This window comes from Scyliorhinus torazame, chromosome 1 (genome assembly GCF_047496885.1).
Source record: "Scyliorhinus torazame isolate Kashiwa2021f chromosome 1, sScyTor2.1, whole genome shotgun sequence".
NCBI lineage: Eukaryota > Metazoa > Chordata > Chondrichthyes > Carcharhiniformes > Scyliorhinidae > Scyliorhinus > Scyliorhinus torazame.
The window spans coordinates 316763042-316788879 of NC_092707.1; the positions used below are offsets into that span (position 1 = coordinate 316763042).

At 47.9% G+C, this 25838-nt stretch overlaps 1 protein-coding gene across 3 annotated transcripts in view; it reads right to left on the reverse strand.

The window, feature by feature from the left end:
- The window catches only part of LOC140424443 (acylphosphatase-2-like), a 257503-nt gene that overhangs the window by 49397 nt on the left and 182268 nt on the right, over positions 1-25838 (reverse strand). Inside the window, exon 4 of one of the 3 annotated variants that reach the window (XM_072507868.1) lies at positions 13670-13728. The exons of the other annotated variants lie outside the window; for them this stretch is intronic. Coding sequence (XP_072363969.1) covers positions 13670-13728 — 59 coding nt within the window. The remainder of the gene's footprint in view (positions 1-13669; positions 13729-25838) is intronic. 3 annotated transcript variants of the gene reach the window in all.

The following is a 25838-nucleotide window of genomic DNA, read 5'->3' on the forward strand; positions in this document are numbered from 1 at the left end:
CTCTCGGCCCACCTCCTGTGCACCGCCTCGTGCGCCTCCATTTTTACCGCCAGGCCCAGGATCTCGTCCTCGTTCTCATTTGTTTTATCCCTCACCTCACGAAGCTCCACCGCCTGGGCCTTCTGGGTCTCCTTCAGCCCCTCGATCGCCAACAACGTTGGCGCCAGCACCTCCTTTTTAAGCTCCTCCACACACCGCTTAAGGAACTCCTGCTGGTCCGTCCCCCATGCTGCTCGATCTCCACCCTCCGCCATCTTGTTTCCCCCCCCCCTCGTTTTTGCCGCTGCTCCAGAGCCTCTTTCTCCGACGCTCCACCGCTAATTTCCGCCATACAACGTAAGGGGGGGACCTTACTTCACCTTCCCACACGGGATTAAATCAAAAAATTTCCGTTGGGGCTCTTCTGGAGAGCCCAAAAGTCCGTTATAGCGGGAGCTGCCAAAATGTGTGGCTTAGCTCCGCACCACCGCAACCGGAAGTCCTGAAGTGGAAGTCTCTTACTCCAAGAATGGTGAGTGATCCAACGATGGTTTCACCACAGCTGTAACTTCAACCAAGAGATGTCAACTTTGTTAATCTTGATTTTTAAACATTCCAAAACAAAGTGCCTGCAGGTCGTATTTGGAAGCTTTATCAATGAATTGATATTTAAGTATCTTTTATTTTTTTACATTTTTAAAATAAATTTAGAGTACCCAATTAATTTTTTCCAATGAAGGGGCAATTTAGTGTGGCCAATCCACCTAGCCTGCACATCTTTGGGTTGTGGGGGTGAAACCCACGCAAACACGGGGAGAATGTGCAAACTCCACACGGACAGTGACCCAGAGCTGGGATCGAACCTGGGACCTCGGCGCCGTGAGGCAGCAGGGCTAACCCACTGCGCCACCGTGCTGCCCTTTTTTACATTTTTAATTGTAATGTTTAGGTGAAATGTGGTGAACCTTCAATTTTTAGAGGATGAAAACATTTTCAGTTTCTGCATTTTTTTCCTGTTAAACTTTATCAAATAAAACCCCTCCCTGAACTTTTGCGCAATCGGAGACGCAGAAGATTTTTTTAAAAATTCTATGTAATCTTCCTGCCTGAAGGGAGGCAGAGAGCAGGTCACGCCCCCCAAACATTGACATCACGTGCTTTGGGCGCGATTGCGATTCCTCCATTTCGTCAGCAGCAAACAAGGTAAGAGAAAATGGTGGGTCGTGAAGGTCAGCGGGCGTGGGTTGCAAAGGTCGGCCGGCATGGGCTGCGAAGGTCGGCCGGCATGGGCTGCGAAGGTCGGCCAGCATGGCTGCGAAGGTCGGCCGGTGTGGGTCGCGAAGGTCGGCCGGCGTGGCTGCGCAAGTCAGCCGGCGTGGGTCGCAAAGGTCGGCCGGCATGGGTCACGAAGGCCGGCCAGCATGGGTCCCGAAGGCCGGCCGGCGTGGGTCGTGAAGATTGGCCGGGTTGGGTCCCGAAGGTTGGTAAAAATGGGTCCTCGGAAAAGAAGTTTGAAAAACACTGGTTTAGAGGGTAACAGGGTGGAAGCCATAACTGATTGTCGGTCTCATACCCTCTCCAATTCCTTACAGATGTCATAGTATGAATGATATTGCTGCCCTCTCGGTGATGGTGGTCATAGAATAGAATCATAAAATTTACAGTGTAGGAGGCCCTTTGGCCCATCGAGTCTGGAGAGAAGGCGGGAGAATAGCACTAAGTGAATTGTTCTTTTGGAGAGCCGGTGCAGACACCAATGGGCAGAATGGCCTCCTTCTGTGCTGGAATGATTCAGTGATTCTGCCATAAAAGTCCAAATCCAGCACTACAGGTGTTGTTGACTCCATTGAGGAGATAGGTATCTCCTACTCCTCCGCAATTTTCATGGAGTTGAACCAGCTCTTCAGAGTCTTAGTTCACAGCTCCTTGGGAGTGGTGAACCCTAGTTTGCTAGAGGAGACTGTTTAAAAGGTAAGTTCAAAAGTTTCCCCTCATCCCACCACATGCCAGGTTATGTACCACCATCCACCTCCATGGCCCCTCATGCATCCTATGCCAAGCCAAGGCACTCCCATGCCTATTGATCCATTGTATACCTTCTAGAACCAATGAGCCCTATGGTATATAGTTGTCCATGCAAAAGTAAATTTTGGAAAAGAAGTAATTCATTGATAACTTTCCCCAAGTTAATAAAGGGGCAGCACGGTGTCACAGTGATTAGCGCTGCTGCCTCACAGCGCCAGGGACCCGGGTTCAATTCGGCCTTCGGTGACTGTGTGGAGATTGCACTTTCTCCCTGCGTCTACATGGGTTTCCTCTGGGTGCTCCGGTTTCCTCCGACAGTCCAAAGATTAGGTGGATTGGCCATGATAAAATTGCCCTTCAGTGTCCAGGGAACTGCAAGTTAGGTGGGGATGATGGGATAGGGCAGTGTAGTAGGCGTGGGTAGGGTGCTCTTTCAGAGGGTTGACGCAGATTAATGGGCCGAATGGCCTCCTTCTACACTGTAGGGATTCTATGAAAAGTGCCAATCCTCCAGGCCCTTTAAAGTCTCACAAACCACAAACCTTTGAAACCACTTAACTTGTATAAACAAACATTGTGCAATTGACAACGGAGATCAGAGTGCACAAGCTGTCAATCAAACAGTGTTTCTCTGGGGAGCAGGTGTTCCAGAATAGCTGTCTGGGCTCTCAGTCAGGCATATGTAACGAGGCTTCTTCCTTCAGATGTCCTTCAAATACTTTTAGGCAAGGGCTGAACCGTCATGGTAACTGGGTTATGATGTCATGATGTACACAGCATGATGTAACAAATTTGGACATGCTTCGGTGAGTACTGGAGGACAGTTCCAAAGCGATTTAGATAGAGGAATTGTTGCTTCAAGGCTGCGACAGTTTGCTTCATGCCATGCCTTGTTGCTACATGTTTGTCATTATAGGTGGTCTGGCCTTGGGTTGTAAGATGGCTGAGAGGACTCATTAGCCACATATCATCCCATATTTACTGCTGGATTGCTGTTTAGATTACTAGGAAGTAGAAGGACCTGTCAAAAGGCATAGTTTATCTGTAACTTCCTCCAAGAAGTCAGGCAGGCCAACCCCTCTCTAAATCCATGCCAGCTGTTTTTTATTTAATTGTTACTATGCAATAGTCCTCCAGTTAAGAATAGAATCCATTATTTTAATTGTTATTGATTAGGTAGCAAGGCTTTTAGTTTTATGGTTACAATTTGCCTCATACTTTGCTTGTCTCATACCAGTCCTACAGAGCTTGGCCAATTAATCTTCCATGACAACAATCATTCTCCCTCGTCTTCTCCAGTGTCCTAAGATACATATCAGTTGGCCCTTGAAATTTGTTGTCTTCTGATCAAATAATACACTGAGCTCAAAATCCTGTAAATTGGATTATAAATGAATACTTCCACAAAATATTAATCAAATCTTTCAATATTTTTGCAAATTTCAAAGGCACTTTTATCATTTGGAGCTCTGACTTTCCCTCTGGCCACAATGATACAGGAAGAATCTTTTAGTATCCTGTTCAATGTCGTACCCAAAGTAATTTCTAGACTCAGAAAACAAAAAAACTTAAGAAGCCGGAACTCTGTAACAAAAACAGAAAATGCTGGAAATATTGAGCCGGTCAAGGAGCATCAGTGGAAATAACAGATGATTTAATGTTTTGGGTGTGGACGCATTGTTCAAGCAAATGGTCAACACCCAAACTGTTAACTCAATTATTCTCTCCAAAAATGCTGTCTGAATTGTTGAATGTTTCCAGCATTTTCTGTTTTTGTTCATTTCTAATGTCCTCATTTTTATCTGGTTTCAGCAAGCCCTTTCATTCCAACCAGTTTTTTCTCTTCCCTTTTCCCTTAATAACATCTGAAATGCTTATTTTTGTTCTTTTTAACATTCATTGTCATTGGTCTATTCATCGGATTTGGAGATTTGGGATATTTATTTTTCATGGGTGGGCGTATGTTTAAAATCATACATTTTTACATTTGGTCAATTGTAACTGGAGGAGGATTGTTCATTCCACTGCCCTATCCCCAGCCACCTCAAAGTTATTTTTTGACCAAATATTTGTCCATGTCCTTTTTAATAGCTATTGGAGATTCTGTCTCACCACTGTTCCTGGTGGGACAATCCATGTCCCAACAATTTCTTACATAGACATAACTTTCCTGCTGATCTTAAATTTGTGTCCTCGAGTTCCTATCTGTCTCACAATGGAAATAGATTTTTTTTAAATGTATCTTACCAAAGCCCCTTCTCGGTTGCCAGAGGCAAACTTGGAGCTGTTGACTCTATGTCATGTATGAGAAGTCTGAACCCCAGTCTATCGCACACATGATAATATGAAGGCTGTGAAACTTCCTCCATTAACTTCCCTTTTGGTTCATGCTAACTTACCTCAGTTTGGTGTTCTCAAGAGTGGGTTTCATATCAAAGATGACCATACATAACAACACCTTGCATTTATATATTGCCTTTAATAGGAGAAAACAACTCATTGCAAATTTACAAAAAGATTTGATAAGGATGAATCTGAACTTGAAAAAATGGGTTGGTTGGGGTCATGCCATAGGTTAAAATGCAAAATAATCTGGAACAGAAATCAAACCCACCTACATCCAGCTTTAACATAGCTGGGATGAGAGGGGAATGACAAACCTGTTTGTGGAAACCAGGTTAGTGAATTTTATTATGAGGCTCCATGCTTTCGTTTTAACAGGCATTCTATTTTTATGACAGAATAACTGATTTTTTACATTCGGTCCACTGTGTCTGCATTGACTCTTTGAAAGAACAATCCACTTAGTGCCATTCTCCTGTTGTCAAATAACTGTCTAATTCTCTTTTGAATGCCTCAGTTGAACCTGCCTCAACCACACGCTCAGGCAGTGGATTCCAGACTGTAAAACGTTTTTCCTCATGTTGTTTTTGCTTCTTTTGCAAACTACTTTAAATTAGTGCTCTCTTGTCCTCAATCCACTTACGCGTGGAAACAATTTTTCCCTATCTACTCTATCCAGACTTCTCATCACTTTGAATACCTCTATCAAATGTAACCTCAACCTTTTCAACTCCAAAGAATTGTTCCCTTTCTTTTATATTGTCTCTCCATGTTTTCCCTACCAAAATGCAACACCTCACACTTCTCTGCCACCTGTCCGTCCATTCCATCAATTTGTCTCTTTGAAATTCCACACTCTCCTCCTCGTGGTTCACAATACTTCCATGTTTCATATCATACACAGATTTTGAAATTGCATCCAGTACACCAAGGTCTTGGTCATTCATATTTATCCTGGGCTTTGGGAAACTTGACAGCTTAGAGAAGGCAATGGAGGCTGAAATCATGAAGCAAATTCAAGAAAAGAACTTGCATTTATATAGTACCTTTCCTGATCAAAGCATTTTACTGCCAGTCAAAAGTTCTTTGGAATCTCTTGTAATGTAGGAAATGAGGCTGCCAATTTTACACACAGTGAGCTCTATGAACAGAAATGTGATAATGACCAGATGAATACTAAGGGATAGATACTGGCCAGGGCATTGAGGATAACTCCACTGCTCTTCTTTGAAATAGTGCCAATGGATCCTTTATGTCCACCTGAGAGGGCTCACAGGCCTTAGAAACAGAAACACTGCACAGTCTACCCCCGTTCTCATGTTCACGTCATGTCTAAATAGGTTGTGGAATTAAGACTCAAATATTACAGGCTGCCACGGGTGATGTAAGTCACAAATCAGAAATTTCTAGGCACTATTGGATAACATAAGACCATAAGAAATAGGTGCAGAATTAGACCATTAGGCCCATCGAGTCTGCTCCACCATTCAATCATGATATGTTTCACATTTCCAATCTCATGCCTTCTCCCCATGACCCCTGATCCCCTTAACAGGGGTTGTTGAGGCTCTATACACTCCAGAAATTACTGTATACCATTTTTTCCAGAGAAAACGAGAAACATGAAGGGAATTCAAGCAGGAGTGAGGAATGCCGCATTGTTCAGGGAACCACTGACAACACAAGTGTAGCCATGCAAGACCCTCGTTTCAGCTCGGGGTTCAGGAACAGGGAGGGATTCCATTCCACCACTATACAGTTAGTCTGCAACCACCAGCAGCACATCATGCTGGTAAATGTCTGTTATCCAAGACATCTCTGAGCCCCAACTCTAAGTGCATGGCTGACTGCCAGATAAATAGATATTGTCTGATGCCATGTCCCATGATTTCCCTGAGAAACTTCCGGACATCAGATGAGAACTGATCACAATGGGCAAAGTTCCTGTCTTTGAAATTTGTCTCCCATCGGGAGTAAAAATGAGTCATGATCCTGATGGTGGCAGCTGTCTGAATGGTGCTGAGATCCTCCCGGAGATGGCCAATTAAGAAGCTGGGGAGTGGACCAGGGAACCAGTGGGCCAAATAGGAAGATCTGCTGCAATGTCCTACTGCCCGCCCCACCAAAAGAGGTAGGTGGTGCTTAAGCAGGCAGGAGACAGTTTCAGGATAAAGTACTGGAGGAAGTGAGTTGAGTTTGTGATGCGGGTGCAGTTACTGAAAACTGTATTTGTGAGAAAGGATGTTTCCTTGACTACCTATGCCATTATTACATTTCCAGTACAGAAACCATGTCCTGGGCTGGGGCGTCCTGGATCATCTCCTCTCACATGTGTTGCCTTTGTTGCCTTTTTTCTCACTGTGGTTCAAGGATACCATGCCTCCTCTCCTCCTCCTACATCAGGATCTCCAGTGCCACATCAGAGAACCTGGCTGCACTCTCTTTTGCTCCTCAACCATCTATCTGCTCCTAACCAGTACACTCCACACCTCCAGTAGAAGTGAGTACAGGTTGTACATCTCATCAGTGCTTGAGTGCTAAACCTGCATTTGTTGGTTTCAGAGTTTTTGATCAGTTTCATATCATGGTTATCCATCAATTAGCCCAAACAATTGGGTACTAAGTCCGAACTTTCAATCAGGTGTTCCTTGTTAGAACCGTGCTTATTTAGTACCTATTTTCAACCATTGGCCAAAATATGTCCACTAATTTTAAGAAGTTTTAAGAACCATTAATGGTTCTTAGGTCAGGCTCAATACAAATGGGACCACAACTGTGAAATTGTGGATGCACCATTCTGGATATCCTTGATTTTCTTGGTTTAGAAACAGCAAAAGACTGTTCTTTCCTTTCCACATTTACCAACAAGTTTTCTTGTGACCCTCCATCTATTTGCCCCTCACCAATGGAAACAATTAATTTGAGTTTTAAAAAAATATTTTTATTCTCCTTTTTCACATTTGCTCCCAAATTTACACCCACCAACAGTAAACAATAATCAGTAACAAATATGTCAATTCCCATATCAATAACAACGATCCCATCCTCCCACCAAACCCCAAACATTAACCCGCATGTTCACACAAACAAATGACAAAAAGGAATTAGGGATCACCCATAGTCGCCATTAACACACACAGCCTCCCTCCCTCCAACCCTCACAACCCAACTAATGTTCGATGTTATCCAGTTGTTGAAAGTGCATAATGAATAATGCCCATTAATTGTAGAACCACTCCATCCTTCCCCTCAGTTCAAACTTAACCTTCTCAAGAGTCAAGAATTCCCACAGATCCCCCTCGCCATGCCAGGACACAGGGTGGAGAGGCTGCCCTCCAACCCATCAGGATCCGCCTTCGGGCGATCAACGAGGCGAAGGCTACAACATCTGCCTCCGCACCCGTTTCCAACCCTGGCTGGTCCGACACCCCGATTATGGCCTCCCGGGGGCCCGGGTCCAGTTTCACGTCCACAACTTTAGAAATTACCCTAAAGACCTCCTTCCAGTAATCCTCTAGCTTTGGACAGGGCCAAAACATATGAATGTGATTAGCGCCCCCCGCCCCAGCAATGTTCACACACATCTTCTACTCCTTTAAAGAATCGGCTCATCCTCGCCCTCGTGAGATGTGCTCTGTATACCACCTTCAGCTGTATAAGCCCCAACCTCGCGCACGAGGTGGAGGCATTCACTCTCCGGAGCACCTCACACCAGAACCTCTCCTCCATATTCTCTCCCAACGCTTCCTCCCACTTTGCTTTGATCCCTTCCAGTGGTGCCTTTGCCTCTTCCAAAATAGCTCCGTAAACCGCTGACACTACCCCCTTCTCCAGTCCCCCTGTCGTCAGCATCTCCTCCAGCAATGTGGAGGCCGGCTCCACCGTTGAAAACGGGTGCGGAGGCAGATGTTGGAGCCTTCGCCTCGTATCTCCTTTCTGGCAAAATCTCGAACCTGCATGTATCTAAACATTTCCCCCTGCTCCAGCCCATACTTCGCTTCCAGCTCCTTCAATCCTGCAAACCTACCCTTAAGGAACAAATCTTTTAGTGTCTTAATCCCCTTCTCCTCCCATTTCTGAAAATTTCCATCCCACCTCCCTGGCTCAAATCTGTGGTTCCCCCAAATCGGCATTTCCCTTGATCCTGCCCCCAACCCAAAGTGTTGGCGAAACTGCCTCCAAGTTCTCAATGAAGCTATTATTACCGGACTCCCTGAGTATTTCCCCGGGGCTATCGGGAGCGGAGCTGTTGCTAGTGCTTTCAATCCTGACTCCCTGCACAAACTCTCCTCCATTCTGACCCACTGGGAATCAACCCATCTGACCCAGCTCTGCACCTTCTCCAGATTCGCCGCCCAGTAGCCGTTACATTAGGTTCAGAAGACCCAAACCCCCTGCCTGCCTTCCCCTCTGTAGCAGCACCTTTCTCACTCTGGCCACCTTCCCTCCCCATATGAACAAAGTAATCCTTCCCTCAATCTCTCTGAAAAAAGCCTTTGGCAGGAAAATCGGCAGGCATTGAAAAATAATAAACAGAAATCGCGGCAACACGTTCATTTTCACCGTCTGTACCTGACCCGCCAGTGACAGAGGGAGACCATCCCACCTTGCCAAATCAGCTTTCACTTTCCCTACCAAACTAGAAATGTTGTACCTGCGGAGCCCCCCCCCCACTCCCAGGCAACCTGCACCCCCAGGTACCTAAAGAGAGTCCCTGCCCTACGGAATGGCAGCCCCCCCCCCACCCCTGCCCCCAGCCGAGACATCACAAAATACTCACTCTTGTCTAGATTTAGTTTGTACCCCGAGAAAGACCCAAACACTCGAAGCAGCTCCAATACTCCCCCTATCGACACACTCGGTTCCGACACGTATAACAGCAAGTCATCGGCATATAAGGAAACCCTTTGGTCAACCCCCCCCCCACACTATTCCTTTCCATACCCCCGAACTTCTTAATGCGATGGCCAATGGCTCAATCGCGAGTGCAAACAGCAGGGGGGACATAGGACATCCCTGCCTCGTCCCACGGTGGAGATAAAAGTATCTCGAGCTGATGTTGTTTGTGCGGACACTCACACTCGGCTCCTTCTATAGTAGCTTTACCCAGTTCACAAATCTTGGTCCATTCCCAAACCGCTCCAGAACTGCCATCAAGTACCCCATTCTACCCGGTCAAATTCCATCTCAGCGTCCAATGCCACAACCACCTCTGTTTCCTTCCCCTCTGCCGGTGCCATAACGACATTCAATGCCCTTCTAACGTTTGAAAAGAGCTGCCTCCCTCTCACGAACCCCGTCTGATCCTCCCCTATCACCTTCGGGAGGCACTCCTCCAGCCTACCCGCCAGTACCTTCGCCGATACTTTTGCGTCCACATTCAGAAGTGATATGGGCCTATACGACCCACACTCCGTCGGATCCTTATCTTTTTTTAGCAACAGGGAAATCGATGCCTGCCCCAAAGTTTGTGGCAACACCCCTTCCCTATCGCCTCTTCAAACATCCCCACCATCAGGGGTGCCAGCTTATCCTTGAGTTTTTTATAATATTCCACTGGAAACCCATCCGGCCCTGCCACCTTCCCCGACTGCATCCTCCCAATCGCATCCTTTATCTCCTGCTCCACTATTGCTCCTTCTAATGTAGCCCTGTCGCCCTCCCCTAGCCTCGGGTACTCCAACCCAGCTAGAAATTCCTGCATCTCCCGGTCTCCCCCAGGTGGCTCTGACTTGTACAACCTCTCATAAAACTCCTCAAAAACTTTGTTAATCAGATCCGGAGCCACCACCAAATTCCCTGCCCTATCCCTCGCCTGAACAATTTCTCTTACCGCTGCCTCCCTCCGGAGCTGACCTGCTAACATACTTATCTCCATGTTCATAAACTGCACTCCTTGCTCGCCTCAGTTGGTGCACCGCCTTCCTGGTGGACAGTCGGTCGAAGCTCGCCTGTAGTTCCTTCCTCTTTTCCAGCTTCGCTGGGTCGCCATCTTCTGCATAACTCCTATCTACCTCCAACATCTCATCTATTACCCTCTGCCGCTCCAACCTCTCCTCTTTGTCCACCCTGGCCTTAACGAAATCACCTCACCCCTCACCACCGCCTTTAGAGCCTCCCAAACAACTGCCTTCGACACCTCAACCGTACAGTTGAAACCTACATATTCCTCAATTATCAATTTTGTCACAGAACACTTGGTCCCCCAAAAGTCCCACATCTAATTTCCACCCCGGCTTCTGCGCTACCCCCTTCTCCAGTATCATATCCACCCAATGCAGAGCATGATCTGACACTGCAATTGCCGAGTATTCCAACCCTTTAACCCCAGCCAGCAAAGCCTTCCCCACCACGAAAAAGTCGATCCGCGAGTATACCTTATGGACTGCTGAGAAAAACGAGTACTCCCGTTCCCTCGGGTGCAGAAACCTCCAAGGGTCCACCCCTCCCATTTCCACCATTAGCCCAGCCAATGCCTTCGCCCCCCCCCCCCTGATGGGACCAGCGAGCGCGGCCGTGACCTGTCCAACCTTGGCTCCTGCACCAAGTTCCAGTCCCCCCCACTATCAGTTTGTGTGTGTCCAAGTCGGGGATGGCCCCAAACACCTTCTTTGCGAATCCCACATCGTCCCAATTGGGACCGTATACACTTAACAGCGCCACTAACCTCCCCTCCAGCGCCCCTGTCACAATCACATATCTACCCCCTTGACCTGCCACCACCTTCTCCATCTGGAAGCGTACTCTTTTGCTGACTATTACCACTACCCCTCGAGCCCTTCCGTCAAATCCAGAGTGAAACACCTGACTAACCCAGCCCTTTTTAAGTCTCATCTGGTCCTTCACTCTCAAGTGAGTCTCCTGCAGCATTGCTACATCGGCTTTCAAAATTTTAAGATGTGCAAGCACCCTTGACCTCTTGACCAGGCCTCCTAACCCCATCACGTTCCACGTGACTATCCTAACTGGGGGTCTCTCACCCCCCCCCCCTTCTTATCCACCATCATCATACCACCGGGCCCTGCCCCATGAGCCTGACCCGTCCCTATCCATTAGTAACATTGAATCCCTTCCCCCCTCCCAAAACCCCCCTACATTTCCTCTCGAAAACATCTCCCAGCATCAATCCCCCCCCCCCTCGCTCGCCTCATAGGCCCATCGAAACCTGCTAACCAGGCTCCAATGTCCGCAGCCCTCCTCTCACCTCATCTCCGTTTACTAGCCGACTTTAGTTAGCTAGCCCGGGTGGCTCCCCCCACCAAGGTATACCGTTCCCTCCCACCCAGTCCCAGAGAAAGAAAAAACAAAAACAACAATCCAACCAATATAATTCACTAAAATAAGATATAACCGTCGCAACACAGAATGCCAATCAACCCAACCAATAACTTGAAATCTGTAACAATGTGAAGTGAAGTAAATTACAATACACGTCAGTAAAAAAGAAAGTTATAGCATTTATACATTTTCCAGCTCCCCAATCACAGTCCACAGTCTCTCTTCCAGCTCCGCTCCTCACGTCTGTCCCAAGCCTTCTGCCCTCATGAACGCCTCAGCCGCCTCCGCTGTCTCAAAATAAAAGTCTTTGGCATTGTACGTCACCCTCAGCTACGCTGGGTATACCATACCAAATCATACCTCCTTTTTGTACAGTGCCGCCTTCACTCGCCCGAATGCCGCTCATCCTTTTGCCAACTCCACCGTCAAGTCTTGGTAGATCCGAACTCCAGCACCATCCCACTGTACCTCGTGCTTCCGCTTCGCCCAGCTTAACACCTTCTCCTTCATGCAGTACTTATGGAAGCAGATAATTACTGCTCTTGGCGGCTCATTCACTTTGGGCTTCGGCTTTAAAGACCGATGAGTTCGGTCCAGCTTGTACCGGGAAGGGTTCTCACCCTCCCCCATCATCTCCGCCAACGTCTTAGCGAAGTACTCTGTTGGCCTTGGGCCCTCTGTCCCTTCGGGCAAGCCCACAATTCTCAGATTGTGCCGCCTCGAGCGGTTCTCCAAGTCCTGGAGCTTTGCTCGGAGTCCTCTGTTGACCTCCACCACCCTCTGTAGCTCGTCCCCCATCGAGGTGAACTGGTCGTTGTGCTGCGACACGCCCTCCTCCACTTCCTTCATCTTTTCGCCCTGCTCTCTCACCTCGGCCGATGTCTTTGCCACAGCTACCCTCACCGGGGCGATTGCCTCCTCCACCAATGACTTCAATGTGACCGCCATCTCCTTCCTCAAAGCCTCTATGTGCCTCGCAAACTGCTTTTCCAGTACACCGCCATCACCTCGGTCATCTTCTCCACCGTAAGTAGTGCGGCCCCACCATGCGGTCTGGCATCCGCCATATTGTCAGCACTTTTGCTGGTCCTCTCTTTCAACAGCGAGCCCGCATTTCCTCCCTTCCTCGACGCTGCTTTTCGCAAGCTTTAACGACTTATTATTTTTCCTTTTTTTTCACCCTTCTTTCCTTCTTCAATCTTTTTTTTGTTATAGAAAAACAAAAAACTAAAAAAAGAAGGAAAAAAAACTTTCACCAAGTTTCTTTAAAACTTCTTTCTCTTCTTTTTGGTATTCCTCCAGAATTTCCCTGGGACCGGACTTCAGTCTTCTTACAACATTCTAGGCGGGAGCCACCCGATGTGGGACGTCTCACCTACATCGCGCCCTGGCTTCGGGCCTGCCGCCTCGACCTCCGTTTGGCTCCGCCCCCGCTGCTCCGACCTCCACGTGCGCTGGGCTCGACGCCTCAGCACCAGCCGCCCGACACCCATGCGGGGTTCCTCGCCGGTTTTTAAACCGGCCCCGCTTGCTGCCCGGGAAGGCCCCAAAGGCCGACAATAATCCCCGAAACCCCCGAAAGCGCTGCAAATAGTGGCCACCAGTGGGAGCTCCACTCGATGCGGCCGACCCGCTCGCAAACGCCACCAAAAGTCTAACAATTAATTTGAGTTAACTAGGAGCCCCGTGGATTCAAAAATTATGACCTTTCAAACCAACTTCAAATCACTGGCTCCAACTGAAAGGCCCATAATTTGCCTCATCCCTCATAATATTTTTACAGTGTAAGCTAACAATTGTTGTAAGGTCAGTAGGAAGTCTGGGACCTTAATGAACAGTGAGACCAATAGTTTGCCTCATTAACTAATGAAACCGAAAAATGGTAAAAGAAGCGCCAGAACGACAAAGATGGAAACACACTAAAGTAGAGTCAAATTAGATACAGAAAGAGAAAGAAAGTTTGCATTAGAGGAAAAAAAGAGAGAAAGGAAACATAAGAAAAAATATATAAAATTTTAAAAACCTCTTGGAACAGTTTACTTACTGTCAGAAAGAGGGTTAACAGGGTCAATTGTTCCCCCTCTGGGCCTCCGAGGTCTAGCACTGCAGGAATATAAAGTCAAAGGTTCCTTACACCACTAAATACCAGTCCTAACTTTCTGCAGCAAGTTTAATTTGTTTAAATAGTGAAAATGCAGACATTTCTTGCAACTCAGAGGGATGTTGACCAGATTTTACAAGGTTAACCGTGGAGCGATGCAAATTGACCAGCAAAATGTGGTGCTTCACAACTCATGGCATGTCTCTGTCGCCAAACATTGCTCTGATTTTTACACACTAATGACAAGTTTGTTCATTAAACTCAGTTATTTTCCCGGCAGATTCTAGGCCTTCATCTCTAATTTTGATCAAATAAAGGGAACATTTTTAATTTCCAATGTTTGATGAAATAATTTTAAAATAATCCAGTTCTATTTGAACTTTTCTGAAATAGTATTACTTTTGCCTTTCATGTTTCAACAAAGTTAAAATCATATACACGGTAAAAGCACATACTGGTTTTGATTTTAAGAACAGATAAGATCTAATGTAAAGAAGGTATTCACTAGATAATAGATTATTGTTTGATACTATGAAAACATTGTGATTGTAAAATACAGTCTCTATCTGGTGTGCCTTAAATCACTATGAGCTTGTACACTCATTTCATTCAGTAACCGTTATTTGATGTTCCAAGCCCACAAAATATTGGCAACTGCTCAGCAAAATCTGCTGACCTTGATCTAACAATTTTTCAACATAAACCAACCAACCACAATCACGTGGTCATATATTTACAGGGAGCAGTTTGGCCATGTATTACGCATTTAAATCAATTTTACCAGAATCTAAAATAATTGCATAAAATTAATAAGAAAATGAGTGTACAATATGTACCCAAATTTTGGAAACATGATGGAGCGCTTATTGCACTTCCTTTTAAGAAATTAAATGGTGTTCACAATATAACTTACAGACACATCTGGATTTTTTTTTAAGAGGGTAGTGGCTGATAGCTGAGTTCCAAAATTGGCATGTAAAACATTTTTAAAAGGTCATGACATTGACACACAATCCCTTATTAATTACTCCTAAAACTTTACTTACAACTTTATGTTGATATTTTTCTGTTTACTACCCCCATAAATTTACCACTGTACTGTACAACATTTTTCCTTTCATTTATTTTCTTTACTATGTCCCCGGTGGCCAATGAAATCATGTGACTTTGTGCTGTAGATGTTGAGCTGCAGTACGTAGTCAAAACAAAGTTAATTGAAAACAGACTTGAATCAAATATGCAGACCAGTTGCATACATATGCACCATGGAGTAATTTGTTCACTGTAGGCCAGACTTAAATGTGGTCCAAAAATTATGTATTACTGGAATAAAACATTTGCATTGTAATGAGACATACATGGACAAAATGAGGCACTTGAACACCTAATTTTTTTAAAACTCTAGTGTATTCCAAGAAGTATAAATATGTGGCCACCTATCAGTTGTTTCATGCCAACTTTTGTGGTGAAGTTTTTCATAAATGTGGTTTCAAAAGCTTTAAAATATACACTGTGGTAAATGAAGGGATCCACATTGTGGTAAATGAGGATCCCCACATTGTGGTATTCTACTTAAGCCAGAATTTGTATTGCATTTGCAAATAAAAGTCGTTGCCTAATGATGTAGGGCAAAATTTTATCGGGCATATAAGAGTGAGATTGGCGATGGGGAGCTGTAAAGTGGCAGTCACACAGAAGTCTGTCATATCATCACTTATAAATTCTATGTGTAGCAAGGACCATGGAGGGAAGACTTCTCACAACGACATGGTGGGACGTCAATTAAGGTATTTTAGATGCCAATTGACTTGAATGTTGTGGTGTTTTCAGAATTCTAAGCATGTGCACAGGAAACAAGGAGGACTTCAGAGCACCTCTTGGTTAAAGGAGGGGAGAGTTTAGCGATGTTTGTATCAACCAGCCACAACATCAGCGGAAGGGAGAGTGGGGAACAGAGCTATTACTAAGTGGTGGCAGAAGGCATGTGGATATGGCAGCAGAAATGGAGAGCCAGGCACTGGCAGGGCTAAAGCAAGAGGGCTCTAAGTGGGCATGCTGAAAGATAGAGAGAGGTCACCAACAGCGTGAAGAAGGAGATGGTGCCGACAATGGATGGTACCCAGGCAAACACTACCGGTGGTGACCGCAGTAGAAGCCGTGTGTGCAAAAGTCACTTCCATGGATCAAGACATCCAAGGCTTGGGGCATGCTGTGCGGTCGATGGCTGAGGCTCAGGACAGGGGAGCCCAGTCACAGGTAGACATATACTATGCCTACATGGACATTGTTGAGGTGCTCCAGAGCTTGGCCCTGTCACAAAGGGTCATTGCTGAGGGCATCAAGAGCATTGGCCAGCACTGACTGATCTGGGGCAGTCAGAGAGGGACCTGGCACATTGCTAGAGGGGTATGGCACATTGCCAGAGGGACCTGACAAAGTCCCAAAAGGACATAGCACAGTGCTAGAGGGACATAACCGATGCAGTGAAGTACATTTGTCACTCGCTGAGGGATATGTCCCAGTCTCAGTGCTCCATGGCTGAGACCCTGGTTGAGATGAAAGCGGGCCTCCAGGACTGGCAGCGCTAGGAGACGGTGGATCCTCTGGCCTCACTCCTGTACCATGGAGTAGTCCTGGCACCATCAAGTACCCCGAGCGAGGAGGAAGTGATGGGGCTCATGCCGGCGACTTCCGCAGGGGAGTTGCTGGAACACCTCAGCGCTTCTGAATCCAACCCACCTGACACTGCCACATCTGACGGGCAGCAGGCAGAACAGGAAGGCAGCTCAACTCCTTTGACACCCGAAGGTTGGCCAGACCCATCCAGGTCCAGGCCCTACAGGGGATGGCTGCCAAAGGGCGAGATACACGACAGGCCGCTGAAATGCAAATTAATTTAAATGCTGGTTTTCCATGCCATCGCCGGCGCAGGTCACAGTCCTCGCTGTTGCCACCAGCGAGGGACCGGACCATGACGTTAAATTTGGCGCAAGAGCGAACCTTGATTTTGGCCTGACGCTCAATTCTCCACCCAATCACGGTTCGTATTCTGGCGGCGAGGGGCAGAGAGTTCCAGCCTGTATCTTTAATTTAGGGGAAAATGAAGGGTTGAAGGGGTCATGTGGCCTGTCCTGAACTCTTTTGACAACGAACTTGGGTGGAATCCTAGAAGGTGTTAAAAATGTCAGGTTTTGTAATTGGTTATACTTTTAACCATTTATTTAGCTTTAAGATAGAATGAGGTTGGGAGTCTAAAGGATAGCTAATTGTACCAGGATCCCAGATCCATGTGATTCATGTTGCCATGGAAATGGACATTAAGTGCAGTAGGGTCCAATACGATCCATTTGTAGGCTTGCCAAAAGGTATCGCTGAAATTCACAGACAAATCACTCCAATCGAAATCAATCAGGATCCAAGAGAGAGCAGCTAGAGGCAGCCTGTCTCCATGGCCCAGCGTGCAGGAATGTGGTGGGAACTGTTAAGATGATGTTCCCTTACTTCCTGCTGGAGCTCCAGCAGGTCTAGAGGTCTGTCATCAGTCTGGGCTCCAGTTGGGCCAGGATTACTTCAGTTCTCTGTCAGTGACCTTGGTTGTCACAGCCCTTGTCAGCTGTTTGGGGGTGTCTGTGATGATCACACCTGTTTGTGACTTGTCTAATTGTGAATGTATGCCAACTGACAGTAAAGTATCTACGCTGGTGGAGGGAGGGGGGTGGGTTGCGGGGGGGAACTCCTCATCGTCCTCCGCAGAAGTAGTTGAATAGCCCCCGCTTTCCAACTATGCATTTTATGGGAATACTAAGACCTACATGAGAGAGCACAACCATTGCGGGGTTTAGGTCTTCAGATCTCTTCACCACACCTCTGCTGCTGTGAAGATCCATGGGCGAGATTCTCCGACCCCCCGCCGGGTCGGAGAATCGCCGGGGGCTGGCGTGAATCCCGCTCCCGCCGGTTGCCGAATTCTCCACCACCGGATATTCGGCGGGGACGGGAATCGCGCCGCGCCGGTTGGCGGGCCCCCCCCGCGATTCTCCGGCCCGGATGGGCCGAAGTCCCGCCGCTAAAATGCTTGTCCCGCCGGAGTAGATTAAACCACCTACCTTACCAGCGGGACAAGGCGGCGCAGGCGGGCTCCGGGGTCCTGGGGGGGGCGCGGGGCGATCTGGCCCCGGGGGGTGCCCCCACGGTGGCCTGGCCCGCGATCGGGGCCCACCGATCCGCGGGCGGGCTTGTGCTGTGGGGGCACTCTTTCCCTTCCGCCTTCGCCACGGTCTCCACCATGGCGGAGGCAGAAGAGACTCCCTCCACTGCGCATGTGTGGGAATGCCGTCAGCGGCCGCTGACGCTCCCGCGCATGCGCCGCCTGGAGATGTCATTTCCGCGCCAGCTGGCGGGGCACCTTAAGGTTGGGGCTCGGCCCCCAAAGATGCGGAGCATTCCGCACCTTTGGGGCGGCGCGATGCCCGACTGATTTGCGCCGTTTTGGGCGCCAGTCGGCGGACATCGCGCCGTTTCCGGAGAATTTCGCCCCATATGTCCATTATGTGGTGGACACATAAGGATCTGCTATAAGGCCCATATGCAACCTTGTAACTCTGCACTCATTCATTCGCTCTCTGTCTTCCACCAGCATAATTTGATTGTCCTGCAACTTAGTCAGTTCCAGGACCTCCTGGGGTCAGAAAACAAAGATAAGTGAAGCCTTCACTAGTCTTGGCCCTCTCTTTATTGTCATGTGCCCATTTCTCCTGCAAGCAGTAGGATGAACAATTATTCTGCTGGCAGCCCTTTGGTACATGACAGGGGTTCAAAAATGTCTCCCCCTTGCGCCCACTATCCCTTGTGGGGAGAGCGGGGTTGGCCAAAGACAGACCGCTACTACTTGCTGAGACGCACCCCCTTGCCACCAATATTGGTCACCCATCTCCACCTCCACTCCCAAAGAGAAAGCAGTATGGAGAAATCATCTTGACAGAGCAAATGAGGTTATTAACCCCTTTGAGGCACTGCACCCATATCAGGCGGTGACCTATGGTTGCTGACCTCCTCTGCAGTCTCTATCCGGGTTTGCTTGGTCAGGTGGGCCAGTTTCCTCCTTGACCCTGGGGAAAAGGATCACCCACCTTGCCCTTGTTGCCTGGAGGAGAACCTGCAGGTAGGCATCACTGCGCCATGGGACCACACAATGTCTTTCCTCTGCCATGGCCGAGCAGGCTGGTGGTTCACTCTTTGTCTTTTATACTGGCAGTCTCATGAAGGAGTCTTCAGCTCTGGTTGAGGGGTCTGCAGCTCTGGTGGAGGGGTCTTCAGCTCTGGTGGAGGGGTCTTCGGCTCTGGTGGAGGGGTCTTCTGCTCTGGTGGAGGGGTCTTCAGCTCTGGTGGAGGGGTCTTCTGCTCTGGTGGAGGGGTCTTCTGCTCTGGTGGAAGGGTCTTCTGCTCTGGTGGAGGGGTCTTCTGCAATATTGCTCAAGCAAGCAATTCTTTGAAGGGAGCAGAGCATGCAAGATGCCCTTTAAATATGGTGACAGCACCTGCCTTTACGCAGCTGATTCCCCCCCCCCCCAATCCTTCAGCAGCACATCATTGTCTGTATCTGGTCTTTAATTGGACAGGTCCTGTGCCTCATAGTTAATGAACGCCCCATGATTGCTTTTAGCCGACCGTATGACAGTCAAGTAGAAGCAGCAACTACACCAGTGCTGCCGCTGGGACCTGCATCATCTGAACAAACTTTAGCCATAGCCTAGAGCACTCACCTACAGCAGGAGAAACTCCCCTACACCGAATCGAAGGCTGGCAGCTATCCTGTATCCTTAACGCAATCGGGGCCAGTGGTCACTGGCGGTACAACATTCAGGTCTATTTTGAGGATCACTGCTGGATCCCCAGATAGAGGCGAGTGTGGGCAGGATAGGGGTTGCAGATAATAATAATAATACTTTTTATTGTCACAAGTAGGCTTACATTAACACTGCAAAGAAGTTACTGTGAAAAGCCCCTAGTCGCCACACTCCGGCAGGTATGAGGTTGACAAAGAGAAAGGCATCCAGGATATCAATGCAGGAGTTCCTCAGGATAATGTCTTTGGCCCAACCATCTTCAATTGCTTCATCAATTACTTTTCTTCCATCATAAGATCAGAAGCGGGGATGTTTGTTGATGACTGCACAGTGTTCACCACCATTCGCGACTCCTCAGATACTGAAGCAGTCCATGGCCAAATGCAGCAAAACCTGGACAAGTAACATTCATGCCACACAAGTGCTAGGCAATGACCATCTCCCCTTGACATTCAATGGCATTACCATTGAATCCCCCAATGAATCCCCCAACTATGAACATCCTTGGGGTTACCATTGACCAGGAACTGAACTGGGCTAGCCATATAAATACTGTAGTTCCAATAGCAGGTCAGAGGCGAGGAATCCTGCAGCGAATAACTCATCACCTGACACCCTGAAGCCTGTCCACAATCTACAAGGTACAAGTCAGGAGTGTGATGGAATACTCCTCACTTGGCTAGATAAATGCAGCTCCAACAACACTCAAGAAGTTCAACAGGGCAGCACGGTAGCACACATGGCTAGCACTGTGGCTTCACAGCGCCAGGGTCCGAGGTTCGATTCCCCGCTGGGTCACTGTCTGTGTGGAGTCTGCATGTTCTCCCCGTGTCTGCGTGGGTTTCCTCCGGGTGCTCCGGTTTCCTCCCACAGTTCAAAGACGTGCAGGTTAGGTGGATTGGCCATGCTAAATTGCCCTTCGTGTCCAAAAAGGTTAGGAGGGGTTATTGGGATTATTGGGTTATGGGGATAGGGTGGAAGTGAGGGCTTAACTGGGTCGGTGCAGAGTCGATGGGCCGAATGGCCTCCTTCTGCACTGTATGTTCTATATATATCTATATACCATCCAGGACAAAGCAGCCTGCTTGATTGCTCCCCCTTCCACAAACATTCAAACCCTCCAACACTGGTGAACAGTGGCAGCCATGTGTACAATCTATAACTTGCACTGTAGTAACTCTTCAAGTCTCCTTAGTCACCACCTTCCAAACCCACGGCCCATATCATCTGGAAGGACACGAGCAGCAGATACATGGGAACCCCTCCATCTGGAATTTCCCCCAAGTCACTCACCATCCTGATTTGGAAATATACCGCCGTTCTTTCACTGTCACAATGTCAAAACCATGGAACCCCCTCTCTGACAGCACAACAGTGGGTATGTAGTACATTGGCTCTGTACATACTTAAAATCTCTTCCATCCCCAACATTTTCCAGTTCTGACTGAAGGTTATCCATCTGAATCGTTATCTCTCTCCCAAAGGAATTTGATAGGATATGTGCAGAGAAACCATTTCCTATGGCGTGGGAAATACAGAACAAGGGAGAATACATCTTAAAATTGAAGTTAGGCTGCGGGATTCTCCATCGACGGGATCCTCAGCTTCACCGGCAGCGCACACACACACGTGTGTGTTTTCCGACGGCGTGGGGTGGCCCCAATGGGAAACCCCATGGGCTGGCTGCCGGAAAGGAGGATCCCGCTGCCATTGGGGGCGTGCCAAGCCGGAAAACGGGGCGGGTGGGACGGAGAATCCCACCCAGGTTATTTGGAAGTGAAATCAGGAAATACATTTTTGTATAAAGAATAGTGAAAATGAGCAAGTAACAACACCAACACCAGATCCATTCACATATTGCCCTCTCTGTATTGGACATAACTACTGTAATTGTTTCTCCGGCACTCAAATGTATATGTACCTCCCCAGTCCTGCCCCCCCCCCCACCCCCACCCCTTCCCGCCCCCAAACAGGTGCCTACTTATTTATTAAACATAATATTGCTAACTGTACAGAGTTGCTGTTGTTGAGCTAGTGCACAATATCCCACCAGTTTTTTTTTCTCTTCTCTATATATATATATTTTAATCTGTGTATATAACTGTAAATATACTATGTTCAAAAACCCAATAAAAAACATTTATTAAAAAAAAGGAATGGCGAAAATGTGAAACTGTCATCTTCCAAAAAGCTGTTGGTGCTGAGTCAACTGAAATTTTTAAGAAGATTGATTGTATTGGCTAAGAGTATTGAGGTAATGGAGATGAGATGCAGACTAGCTGTGATCTAACTGAATGGCAGTACAGGCCCAAGAGTTTGCATAACGATACGATTGCTCCTATCTTCCTGTATCACCAGTGCAATCCCCAATAAATTTTAATTTAATTTACACAGGCATACCCGAATGATTTAAAGAAAATACATGTTGCCCATCCAGTGGCTTGCAAGGAGATACCATTTCATGTTAAGCAAAACGACATAGCTAATGATTTATGAGGAAGTTTGTCAGTATAGGGAATTCCATTTTCTGACATGAAGCCAGTTAATTATTTTTTGTCTCTTACTTGATTCATGCAGTCAATGGACTAGACCAGAATTAGATATGAACAGTTTGTACGAACAAATTATGTACGCTTCCAACTTTAGTGTATTTTAATGCCAGCAACAATGATTTAGATTGCATTTGAAAGAGTAAGATTTTGTTAACTAATTAATCTTATCATGCAGACCTGTAAGAAACTTCACAAAAATGTCAAATGGCTTGTTTTGGGTGTATTCACTTTAAAATTTAGGCAACTGTTTTGAAGGAAGTAGATGTGCAGGATGTGTCCATTGTTTTTGAAATTCTATGTGCTTAATTATCTCTTCCTAATTTGAACCCAGTGATGTGAGGGCTTAAATTTGACCTGTTGGTCTGAGTTCAGCTATGTGAAAGCTTTCTGCCTTTTCATTAAGTATAATCTCAGAGGAAGTTCAGAAATATCTAACTTGTCTTCTTGAATCTGTATGTTTGCACTTCCAAGGGAAATACATTAGAATATAATTCAGCTCAGTCATGGGGCGGTATTTTGGGTCTGCATTGGTCATTAGCGAGAATGGCAACACGGGCGGAACATACGGCGAGAATCGGGAAATGCGATTCTCGCCAACGAGATGGCATCTTCCAATTTTCCAGGCACCTCGCCAGTGCCGTAATGAGAAATCTGCCACGGAAAGTCATGAACCTCATTTAAAAGCATTCACATATCATCAGTGAACCCTCCGCTGGGACATCCCCCCTCACTGAATGTTCATCGGTTGCCAGCACAGCATCGCACCGGTGCGATTTATAACACTCTCCAGGGCGCCAATTGCAGAGGGGGCACCAGAGAGGACGCAGGGGACCCAGATAAATTCATCTCGGAACCCGGAGGATCACGGGGTGGGGTCGCTCGCAGGCCTTAGCAGCCCTTCAAGGCTGTGAGCCTCTAGGTTGAAAGGGGTCTGGCAGCTTGTTCGCAGACAGTGCTTCCTGTGTCCTCCTTGCTGGGATTGTGGCGAGATCACCGCTGAGGTATTGCCCTTCCAGAGTGGCAGCTGGAAAGTGGGTGGGAGGTGAATCCACATGTCAGCACAGGACTGAGGTCCCTGAGTGGGGTTCCATGAGATGCCAGGCTGCATGGGTAGAGAGGGAGGCTCTGACGAGGGGTGGTTTCCAGCCTCGAGAGAAGTGAAGGTCCTCTTCAGGGGGGAAGGCAAGTGCAGTGATAATTAACTCCCACACTCAGGCAGGACTTTGAAGCTAGAGGGCATGAGCTGTGTGCAAGTTTAATATCACTGGTTATGGAGGGCAGGCTGTCAGGGATTAGTGTATGGGTGGCTGTCTGTTCAAGCTGGAAGGTCTATTTAATTTGCAGCCCTTGAGAGCTGGTGAATGAGGATATCCTCTAAGGATGAAGTTGACATGCAAATTTCCAGGCTTCCCCGCATCAGGTGTGCCTCGCCTGCCATAAGGGGAAGCCAGTAGCCTAATCTGGTCACTGACCCTTCCTTAATGAGTTAATTATGCCAATTTAGTCAACATTGCATAAGGGCAGATGTGCTATTTGAGACGGCCCACATGTACATCAACTTGGACCTGGACCAGGCAAGCCAGGACGCCAAGGCCATGGGCTTCGCCCACATAGCAGGGTGTCATCGGCTGCACCTAGATGGCTCAGTGTTCTCCATTACTGCATGGGATGCCATTTCTGAACCTCAAGGGATTCCACTCCTTCAACGTCTAGATCTTCTGTGACGACGCAATGTACATCATGCAGGCGTGCGCCCATTTCCTGGGGAGTATTCATGCCCTCAGCCATGGAGGTCATGAGCTGAACCATGGAGCGGACATCCCCTGCCATGGAGTGCACGTCCTACACCAAGGTCTCCACAGCGGACGCCACCCTCACAGTGTTAGTTTTGAGGTTCCTTTATTAATTTCCTTTCATTTTCTTCCTTTTTTCTCCTCCGACGCAATGCTCATAGCCAGTGCTGTGATTTTGAAGAATCTTAATGAATCTATTAAATTCAGATTTTCATTTCTCATCTTTAGCGCTCCTTCTTTCCTTGAAATCGTTTAAAAAAATACCAGCCAGAGTTGCTCTGGTGGTTCCGGGCACAATTGTAGGGATTTTCTGATATACACCAAAAGCCAGGTCGAGTATCCAGAGAACATCTATGATATTCTTCCCCTCTTTATCTGTCAAATAAATTAGGCAGAGATCGTTGCCTTTGGAACAAATTTTCAAATTGATCAAGATATTATTAAATTCAGTTTTTCTTTGGCAAACTGTCTGCCTTGTGTGTAGAATCTTCTGATTCTATATTCCTGGCTCCATTTCATCAATTCCTGCCTGAGCAAGGTGAAATCCTGCTTGGCCTCACACGGTTTGATTTATGCAGCTTTTAATATCTATTAGTTACTGAGACATCACCCAGTCTGCTGGAGGGCCAGATTCTATTGAGTCATTCCTACTGACAGGAGACAAGGGCCTCGAAGGTTGGCCAGTGAATTCTCCGCCTTCCCAGCTGCGTGTTCCTCGGCGGCATGTCGTCGCTGAAAGCAGGATTGCCATTTCCGCCGCCGGCCAATGTGATTTCCCATTGTGGCCACCTCACACCACTGGGAAATCCAAGGGCGGGAATGCACTGCCGACGGAACGGAGAATCCCGCCGGCGGAGAATGCACCCCAATTTTATTGCCGGCGGAGAATTCAGCCCAATTGTGTTATATATTTCCCCCATTACCTTAAGACCAAGGAGCACAATTAGACCATTCGGCCCATTGAGTCTGCTCCGCCATTCAAACATGCTGATATGTTTCTCATGCCCATTCTTCTGCCTATAACCCTAGATCCACTTATTAATCAAGAACCTATCTATCTCAGTCTTAAAGACACTCAGTGATTTGGTCGCCACAGCCTTCTGCGACAAAGAGTTCCAGATTCACCACCCTCTGGCTGAAGAAATTCCTTCTAATCTCAGTTTTAAAGGATTGTCCCTTCAGTCTGAGGCTGTGACATCAGGGGCGGGATTCTCCGACCCCCCGCCGAGTCGGAGAATCGGCGGGGGCTGGCGTGAATCCCGCCCCCGCCGGTTGGCGCGCCCCCCCCCCCCCCCCCCCCCCCCGGCGATTCTCTGGCCCACGATGGGCCGAAGTCCTGCTGCAGGAATGCCTGTCCCGCCGGCGTGGATTAAACCACCTTTTGAACGGCGGGACAAGGCGGCGCGGGCGGGCTCCGGGGTCCTGGGGTGGCCTGGCCCGCGATCGGGGCCCACCGATTCGCGGGCGGGCCTGTGCCGTGGGGGCACTCTTTTCCTTCCGCCTTCGCCATGGTCTCCACTATGGCGGAGGCGGAAGAGACCCCCTCCACTGCGCATGCGCGGGGATGCCGTGAGCGGCCGCTGACGCTCCCGCGCATGCGCCACACGGCAAAGTAATTTCCGCGCCATTGGTGGGGCGGAAATCAGTCCAGCACGGGCCTAGCCCCTCAAGGTGAGGGCTCGGCCCCTCAAGATGCGGAGAATTCCGCAACTTTGGGGCGGCGCGATGCTGGACTGATTCGCGCCGTTTTTAGCACCGGTCGGCGGACATCGCGCCGATTGCGGAGAATCCCGCCCCAGGTTCGAGATTTTCCTACTAGTAGAAACATCCTCTCCAGTTCCACTCAATGTTGGCCTCAGTATCCTGTAAGTTTCAATAAGATCCCCCCTCATCCTTCTAAACTCCCAACGAGTACAGACCC